The 10,290-nt window shown below is 37.6% G+C and overlaps 1 protein-coding gene across 1 annotated transcript; it reads right to left on the bottom strand.

The window, feature by feature from the left end:
* Positions 1–990: 990 nt before the first annotated feature.
* Positions 991–3,239, bottom strand: LOC140151866 (melatonin receptor type 1A-like). The gene has a single exon (XM_072174185.1). The coding sequence runs from the start codon at positions 3,185–3,187 to the stop codon at positions 1,994–1,996; it is 1,194 nt and encodes a 397-aa protein (XP_072030286.1). The 5' UTR covers positions 3,188–3,239; the 3' UTR covers positions 991–1,993.
* Positions 3,240–10,290: the final 7,051 nt, after the last annotated feature.

Raw genomic sequence — 10,290 nt, forward strand, 5'->3', positions numbered from 1 at the left:
ACCACTTTATACACATTAGCTTACAAAAGCATCCTTTCGAACTGATAAATATTTCACCAAATCTTCATTTTTGGTGGAGGACAGTTGAGAATAAGGTTGATGATGGGGTTGAGCTCAAATAGGGGGGGATTTAGTCCTTACGATTTAAACAGATTTAACACAATTCACGCAGAAGTTTTTATTTGTGAACTGATTTACTTCACATATAAATAAATCATCTTCTTCGTAATAAATGAGGTGCGATATATTGGGTTGTTCCATTTAAAATCCACACTACCACCGTGTAAGATTTAGCTAAAGTCTTCCACAGAGGGAGTATAAGTTTCAAATAGAATAGACAATTCGTCGTCCGTATTCCATAGTGGCGTAAAGTGGGGCGCCGCGAATAAACAACTTTTCGAGAAAATCGGGTTTGAAGAAATGCCAATTTAAAATCGAGTTGTGTAAATCAGACATTCATTATATTTTGTAAATGATGTGAAATTTCTGTAGTAAACTGAATAGATTTTATTGTTATATTTTTCAAAAGAAATAAATACATACTATTGCTGGCAAACTGAAAATAAAACTATACGTCACTATGGAAAACGAACAAAACGCAACACCCTAACCTAACGTTAACCGTACGCCACCTCGGTCGCCGTGTAATCCCTATGGCGTTACTTTTCGTCGTTCGTATTCCATAGTGGCGTATAGGTCCGATACGCGTACGCCACTATGACATACGATGTTTTTCATTTTTGCCGATATTTCATAATTATAAAATGTGTATAAAAAGTGGCGTATGGTCGATACGCCACTATGGAATACAAAAATGTCACTTTGTAACTATACGCCACATTTAATTAATTAATTACTAATTAATTAGCTAATTATGACTGATGAGACTTAGAAAAATGAAAGAGAACATCATTAAAAACATATGTGCCAATTTTCAAAAAATGACCAAAAATCACTATACGCCACTATGGAATACAGCCGACGAATTGGGTTACTAAACTCCCCGCTAAATTTATTTTGAAATACTCACTCCAGTGAAAGATGTAGGTAAAGATATAATACAGGGGGAGAATGGGTTTCAAAATAATTAACTCTGACCAATTCCATTTAAAAATATACTCCCGCTGTGGAAGATATTTCCTAAAGCTTCCACAGGGGTAGTATGGATTATAGATGGAATAGCCCATTGCAGTTCATGACTGCCTCTGTGATATAGGTTTACTTGTACCAATTCTCTTGTCTAAATGCTGTACCAATAACTTGTTCCTGCCAGATTGCTGTGAGTCGTTTGGGCTATCTTTTTACTCCTTCTACTGGATTATTTGGAAAATACCGTAAAACCTCGTTTACAAGCATTTTGATGAAAGCTGAATTCGTGTTTTTATCGGTAATTTATTTGCTCAAACTCCATAATGTGACAGTTATAATTTGTCATCAAAAGCACTCTATATGCTTGTAGACGCGCTTGTAGACGAAGTTTTACGGTATATCAGCATCATTTCTAAGCAGCCCTTATATCAGTTATCTATCCGTTACATTGTAATCTTTCTTTACTTTAAGTCAAACGATCTACACAGTTTGTCCATCCATGTGTTCAATTGTAATAGTTTCAGATAGAACCATTATTCTCTTATAGAATAAGAAGCTATAGACCAACACGTTTGAACTTTGCGCCAATAATTAGTCTCTCTCGCTCCAACGCATCCAAACCGTCGCTCTCAGCTCAGCTCCTGACTCTTAATCTCGGATCAGCCCAGAAACCCAATAAATGTTGTTAGCCGAATGTTCTCTATATCTAAGCGAGTCTGTGTGTGATCGGTACCGTTTAGGCCGATTCCGCCTGAATACGTTTTCTGAATCGTTAAGACCAGACGAATAATTTGGTGTGGTCATGGTGGTTTTAACCAAAACCATTTTTTTCCTTCTGATATTGACTATTTAATAAACTATTGTGCTACGTCGTATTTGCACTTGGCAAGACGCATCTAGCACTTTAACAAACTTTCGAAGAAATGTCCCAAACTGGTGAATTGGTTCCAGTTTTCGATGTGTCTGTCATGTCTGTCAGACAAGAGTTGGATGTTTGCATTGCTCGGGATGCTCCCAAACTCTTTGAGTCTACAACGCTAGCGTTTTCTCTCTCTTCGTCATCCTTTACGAATGTTGTTTTAAAAGCAGGCAAAATCTTAACCAAAACCATCACGTAAGCCTCGCGAAAATTTTCGTTCATAATGCCATAGATTATGAAATTTATCGAACTGTTTGAGAGACAAAATGCAACGGCTGTTATAAAGAACAAATCAGGCCATGAAGCGTTGGTGTCAAATAAAACATTGGTTGTATACGGGGCCCACATTATCATGAAAACAGCCCAGATTGTTATAACCATCTTGAGGATTCTCATATCCGCGTCTTGCCACTTGTGTGGATTTCTGGTAACGACATTGTGCTTAGTAAGACGACGTCCTGATTTACGGACCAGAAGATATATATTGATGTAGCAAAACGGAATGATAATCATTGGTAAGATAAGTTCAAAACCAATAAGATACCAAGAGTAGAAGTAACTCACATTAAAAATACACGTACAGATACGACCTTTTGGGAAATATCCATATATGCCCCATCCAAACACTTCAAAATAGGGAAGTGCAATGGAAAATGCGATGATCCAAAGAAATACCAATATCACAGGAGCTGTGCTACGGTTGAAAATCTTGGGATAAACTGCACGATGGCATATGTGGATGTACCTCTCAACAGATATAGCGACAATTGTCCAGATGGAACAAGCGCAACAAGTGACGACGAATGCACCGGCGAAAATGCAGAGTCCTGGATGGCTATAGAAGAATTCACCCTCATTGAAGACAGCGACTACAGAAAATGGGTCAATAATGGTTGTAACAAATATATCAGCAAATGCTAAATTTACGACGAAAATATTGCTGATTACGCGAAGTTTTTTGCTTACAACTAATGAAAATATAATGAGAAGATTACCAGCCGTTCCAATTAATGCCATAAGTATCAACCACGTAATGTAAGGTATGAAACGACCCGGCAGAAAGGGCACTGATGATGAACTATTGTAGTTTCCAGTTGTTTCATTTTCGTATAATGTTGAATAATCAATCCTGGTGTCATTTTCAGTATGGTTAGTGTCAATAAGAACATCCACATCCATTTCTAATGTAGATTAGTACGTCATACCAAGACCGTCAGTATTCATATGACTGACTACCAGCAACACGATTAAATGAAATGGTACTGGTGGAATATAGCAGTGGCTTTTATGACATATCGCTTTTCACTGATAGTTTCAATTGGTTTGAAGGGAGGTGGGCGGTGTTATGCAAATTGTGCTGTAACCGTACATTTACAGTGGCAGTACTCCTCTTTTCGCCAAACGCCAAGTGTTTCTGGAATGCTGCTAAAATAAGAAAATTTTCAATGCTAATTTATTGCACATTCTAGGGAAGCGTGGTTACCTTTTTTAAGTGAGAAGGTTTTCAATGAAATATTTTTTGTGTCAAAATGTGTATATGTATAAAAGAATGAATATTTACTGCACATCATATATAACGATTCGTGATACCTAATTGTGGTACATTTGATGTCGTTTAAGAGGCAGAGAATTTTATTTCAATTTTATATACGCCAAAATATTTTTTTTATTGAGCGAGAATAAGGATAGAAAAAACGTTGAAAATTCTATGTAAAAATTACATAAGACCCCGCCAAAGATTACTGTTTCGTTTTTATGGTAATCTAATCTTTTATTTCCTGAAAAAAATTTGAGGTCTAATGTGGATTTTTTTATATAAATGATAAAAACATCGAACGTGTATACAAGAAAAATGGTAGGCTCCACTATTATACTGATATAAATCGATATAATAGAGAGATTTCCAAACGTAGGTATCGGATGTACGTTGATCTATTCAAAACCACTCTCCTGTATCGTATCGAAGCGAGGTCACGTATTTAGCCAGTTTTGAAGATTTTCCACGTGCGAAATAAACGTAGATACATCGTTGAAAATGCACAAAATTTGTCCATTTCACAATATGTTAAAGACAGTCAATGATAATGAACATACGAAGGAAAGTCTAATTACTATTATGATCCTTTTTGTTTGTAACAAATCATTATAATAAAGGTACAGCGATGTGTTGAAAATCGACTAAATTTATACGCAATGTCCATACGCAGAGATTGCCCATTGAAATGTGTGTGATACTTTGCGTACAAAAAATGACATTGCGATTTCCCATTTTGGATTCCAACGTAGTATAAAACGCAGATGCTACGTTGAAATATGCTGATTTTACCTCATGTCGAAGTTCATTATATGGATGTAGTGATCTTTAATCTACCAAAATGTGTGTTTTTGGACAACTATAATATTTTAGTCAAAATCAAAAGCGGGCTGTTTGAAATAGGCAGAGACTCAATGGCCTTCGCTTACTGTTAATTTTTCAATCACTATGCCCTCTATCGACCTAGATTAGATTAGATCAGATTTATAGTCTTTATTCCAGCCGACTTGTTCTCCTTCATGACGAATGAGCACAATCCAGTTTGGAACCGTAAAAACGTACGTGAAAACGTACGGTCCACGTGCTGCGTTTGGATCATCGCAATCTCTCTATTGTATTGTCCATGTAGAGGCCCATTTATTGTCGGATTTCTGTACATGCTGTATGTAAAACACGCAGTTAACAACAATTGAGCTCTATTAATACACATTAATGTTTTTAAGCAAATAAAATTCCAAAATATGGTACGTTTTCTGTCTTTGCTTGTTATGTTGAAGTTGCGATTATGTTCAAATAAGTTTCACGATGGATACCAACAAGTCAGGTAGCCGAGTGGTTTAAGGCGCTAGGTTCATAGAGTATCCATGATAGCGGCGCACCGTGAGTTCGAACCCCACCTCTGCCAAACTTTATTTTACTTTTTTTTAAATTTAATACTAGGGAAATTTGGCTGGGAGAATCTATGTATGGCGTGGGGAGGAGTGCAGTGGCAGTATACTATTATATCCGTCGTTTTATCTTTTCAGTTTCTGTTTCCGTATCCGTATCCGTTTTTGTAAGTCATTGTTATTCTGAAGTGGTAGCCTCCCAGGTGTGACCAATCTTTTATTCTAGCCTTTTGTTAGTTACTAATAATTTGAAGCTCGTGAATTTCAGTTTTCGTTTTGGTAAGTTATGTTAATTTCTGACATAAAAACTTGAAATGAGAGGATTGGTGCTAATCTAAACAAAAGAGATGTCTAAATTTTACGGTCTTAAATTCGCGATCAGTTGAACGGCTTCAATTGACTTGCTTTTGGTGTATAAGCACTTGAGTGGCTCGTAAAAAATAGTCTAGCATCGAAATATATAATAACCATGTTGCCAAGTAGTAAGCAAAAGTCGATATGCAATACAACAGAATTGCGTCGAGCGAAGGTAATTTGTTCTATTCATTCTTCACAACAGCAATTACTAATCTGATAATAAGTTGGGCCTATATACGAGACCAGAGTTTATTTTAAATGTTTATTTTTGCGGAGCTGATTTTTGTCTGTCTTTTACCATAAATTTCGCAAGGGGAGAGGGGGAAATACTTGAGACTGACAGACTGAACAGGTGATATCGGGAGGGGTGAGGGAGATAGAGATGAGAGGGAGAGACGGAAAGACTAGAAGGAGAAGAAAACGAGAGGAGAGAGAAGGGACTGGGAGGAGAGAGAGGGGAGACTGATTCGAAGGGGGGAGGAGGAAGCGAAATGGGGAGATATACATTGACACGAGGGAAGGGCGACACGGCGGCCCTACACAGGCCCGTAGCCAGAATTTATTGGGGTGCGACCGGCTCATAAGTGGACCTTTTGTGATTTAAGGGCCTATTTTCAACGTTTTAGTGGACCTTTTTATTGGATTGGCATTTTGTCACATTAATGTGATCCAATTTAACAACATCAAAGACGAGAGGGGTCCTAGACTACTAAAAACGCCGGCGTTCCATAATCTTGTCTTATCCAGCATTTATTGACACAGGCATCCACCTCTATTGAAATAAGCTGATTGGTACTTCAAACTTAACAATGAAATCAGGTTACAGATCAACTCACTTAATCCCTTTTGATCATTTTGTACCGCCCATTAAAATACTGATGAACATGATAAGTATAATTAACTTAGTGCCGTGCCAACCTAGTTTCTCTAATATTTAGCCTACAGTTAGCATCCTGGACAACCGATTCTTTTGTTTGGCAAGGCTCACTCAGTCATTTAATGAGGCAATACAAACGATCGAATTTGGTGTTGAAATGTGCTAAATTTTTAGTTACACCTTTTCGATGTAAAATTAATTTTCTCGGCCAAATGAAAAGCAATCATTTTCATTTTTTCAGTAAATGTCAGGAAAAATTGTAGTGCTTGATACTGTATTTTTTTTCAAATTCTAGTGTTAAACTTAGGCGTGAAATTTAGTCATTTAGTGTAAGATTTTCGATTTTGATAGGCTTAAACTCTGCCCGCGAGCCTTTTTTGGATCAACCTTTTAGCTTTTCAAAGTAAGATAGTTCGCTAATGAAGGATTTTTCCCAACTTTCTAACGCACATCACCGTGAGCGATATATCATAGTTTTGTCAGAATTTGCGTTTTCATTTCACCATTTTTACTGCCGGCTGACCATTTTTCAAAATCAACGAGTGAAATCTAAGGCTAATACTAGCATTGTGGATCGATATCCCTGGGTTTAATAGGAATACCGGCATGGCTACAGTGTTGCTAGAACTTCAATATAGCAAAGAAATTCCCAGGCCTATAGCGCTCCTACTGATCATGTTTAACCAGAACACTCAATTGGGGATTTGGGCTACCAAATCGCTGGTCGGGCAATTTGCTTTCAATGGAAAATTGACCTGGATAAACAACAAAGGAAATATCGACTATTTCTGCTGGTTGCTCTCGAGATAAAAGTACTCAGTTAGACATTTTCGGAGCATGAAGGGAAAAAGGGTAAAATAAAAACGGAAATTCTAACAAAACTATAATATATAGACCCACACGATGTGCTTTACAGAGGTGGGAAATATCTTTCTTTAGCAAACTATATTAGTTTGAGACGCTAAAAATGAATTCCGTAAAAAGCTCGCGGGCGAACTGAAGGCCTATAAAAATCAAAAATATCACACTAAAAGACACAATTTGATGCTTAATTTTAACACCAGATTTGTAACTGACATTACTGAAAAAAAAAAAAAAAAATTGCTTTATATTTGACCGAGAAAATTAATTTCATAGCAAAAAGGTGTATCTCTGAATTGTGCTGATTTTAACATGTATCGATCGACTTTCAGCGCGACTAAGCATTTCTAAAGAATCGGTTGTCCAGGTTGCTAACTGCCTATATCGCACTGAATCACATTCGATATTCAGTCTATATTGCACTGAATATACAGTATAAATTACGCCCTCTGTTGGACTAGAGTGGTTCATAATATGCAAAATATTACATACGACTCATTTGTGCTGTTTTGAGCTATTGCGGTTGCAGAAAGAAATTACGCTTCCCGCACCATAGCTGAACTATGGTTTAGCTATTTAACGTTAATAAAACGTTAATATTTGACAACATGGAAACTAGTAAAAACAAGAACGTCGAACCACTAACCGCGAAATGTGGATATCCAACTAGTTTGCACCGCAGGGGTACAAAGAACCACCAACCGCGAAATATGGATATCCAACAAGGATAAATTAGCTCCCGACTGAGGGCAGCGCCTGAAGAATAAGGGGAATTATGGGATTAAAAAAAATGTAAGACGTATATAATTTGTGACGAGCTGACACTAATTCTGAAATGTGTCTAAGTATGATACTGGGCCCCAGTATCAACAAAAAATGCCAAGGCCGCAGGGCCGGGAGGCCCGAGGCCGGCGACTCCCATTCGATGACTAAACACTCCAACAGGGTAAGAAAGCAAGAGTAACCTTAAGGTTGGTCTGAACCCTGGAATTATGGAAACTTTCGGGCCTCATAACTGCTAAATTGTTGGTGTAAAGTATATAAAAGTATACATATTTAGAATGGCAAAGACTTGATAAGTTCATCTGTGAGGTCAAATTTGGGCCAAAATGCCATTTTTGGCCCAAAATCCCTAAAATAACGGTTTTTGGCCCACTTCTTTTTCGTGCAACGTAACAAAAACTTCACATGTACTACCTATTCACGATTCACCAAGTCTTCTTAGCAATCAATTTTCAAATTTCTTCATCTCCAAAATTGTGACAATCTGCTCAAATCTGGATAGCAATGTTACTACTTCTACAAGTACTACAATTAATTATGTGTCATTCGCTGATAATCATGCCGATCTTCACGCACTTTCGACACTCAGACCTGCCACCGAAGAGGAATTTAGAATGTTTATTGGCAAATCTCCTAGCAAAACTAGCAGACTTGACCCAATTCCAACGTGGCTTCTAAAAGAACTGTTGAGCAACGTACATCTTCTTACTCTGATCACTAACATTATAAAAAGAAAAAGAAAAAAACGCGCAGTGATTTATGGTGCGCTACGCACAGGCACAACGCCTAGACGTTGATCCACAAGCCTCAGCACACTTTACAGCACACTTTCTAAACTCATCACTTTCAACTGGTACTTTTCCTAATGCAGCAAGACATGCTATAATCAAACCACTGTTGAAGAAGCCATCACTCAACAGGAATGTCCTTAAGAACTACCGACCTGTTGCCAACTCGACATTCATTGGCAAAATCATTGAAAAGATTGCATGTTCCCGACTAACCGATCATATGAACTTGTATAACCTTGCTGATCCCTTCCAATCAGCCTACAGATCACATTCCTGCACAGAATCTGCTTTAATAAAGGTAAAAAATGACATTATGTTTGCGCTGGATTCGAACCAAGTTGTATTATTGGTGCTTCTCGATCTTTCTGCCGCCTTTGACACCATCGATCATGGAATATTACTTTCACGCCTTTCAAATCGCCTTGGTGTCAAAGGTGTTGCCCTCAAATGAGTCCTACCTCACTGGATGGTCCATTCGCGTTGATGTAGCAGGGAAACTTTCACAACCAGTAACTGCAACATTTGGGACTACCACAAGGTTCACCGTGTTGGGCCTATTGGCTACATAATATACACACTACCTGTCGGTGATATCGCCCGTAAACACAAAGTGTCCTACCATGTCTACGCTGATGACACCCAACTCTACGTCTCCTGTAATCCAAAGGTACCTGGTGAATTAGATAATGCTATTGCAAAACTTCAAAACTGTATATATGAAATCAAAACTTGGATGATCCAAAACAAATTACGACTCAACAATGATAAAACTGAATTTTTCATTGCATCGTCTCCTCATAACACACGCTTTGTCAACAATGTTTCGCTCAAAATTGGAGATTCAACCATCTTGCCATCAGAGTCGGTTCGTAACCTTGCTTCATTTTTGATACAAATATGTCTATGACAACGCACATCACTAATTTATGCAAAACAACTACATTTCATGTACGTAATTTAACTAGAATACGGAAATATATTGATAATGATACTTGTAATCATGCCGCTCGCACACTTGTTTTGTCCCGTTTGGATTACTGTAATGGTCTCTTGTCTTCAATTCCACATAAACATGTCCTTCGTCTTCAACGTCTTCAAAACTGGGCAGCTCGACTTGTTTTTAATGTACCTCGCAAGCACGATTCGCAACCATTGTTATCTGCTCTTCATTAGCTTCCTGTCCAACAGCGTATTATTTACAAACTGCTCCTCTGCGTCTACAAGACTCTAAACCACTTAGCACCAGATTATCTGAATACTTGTCTCCATATTTATCATTCAACCCGTAATCTCAGATCCGTCAATGATTTCCTTCGTTTGGATTATCCCAAGGCTCACCTTAGAGCAGGCGACAGGACATTTACTTTATGTGCTTCACGGGAATGGAATAAACTTCCCATCACAATAAGACAATCCTCTTCCATCGCGAGTTTGAAAAAGTCAATTAAGACCTATCTTTTTCCATGATGTGTTTTACTTTTATATAATATTTTTTTTCTATAATATTATTTATTTAAGGCTTTTGCTTTGTGTACCTTGAGATGTTTTTATCAAAAGTTTTCTGTTATGTTATGTTAACAGAAAACTGAAAGTGAGGCCAAAAATTAAGTTACATACGCCTAATTATGCAAAGTTAATGTGCCAAGTAACTGCAAGGATTCTCTAGCTGAGACTTGGTACACAGGTAGTAA

Source organism: Amphiura filiformis, chromosome 5, assembly GCF_039555335.1.
Source record: "Amphiura filiformis chromosome 5, Afil_fr2py, whole genome shotgun sequence".
In the NCBI taxonomy this organism is placed as follows: Eukaryota; Metazoa; Echinodermata; class Ophiuroidea; order Amphilepidida; family Amphiuridae; genus Amphiura; species Amphiura filiformis.

Excerpts from the sequence above, each read along its gene's own strand:
- LOC140151866 (XM_072174185.1), bottom strand. The coding sequence starts at position 3,187 with ATGGATGTGGATGTTCTTATTGACACTAACCATACTGAAAATGACACC.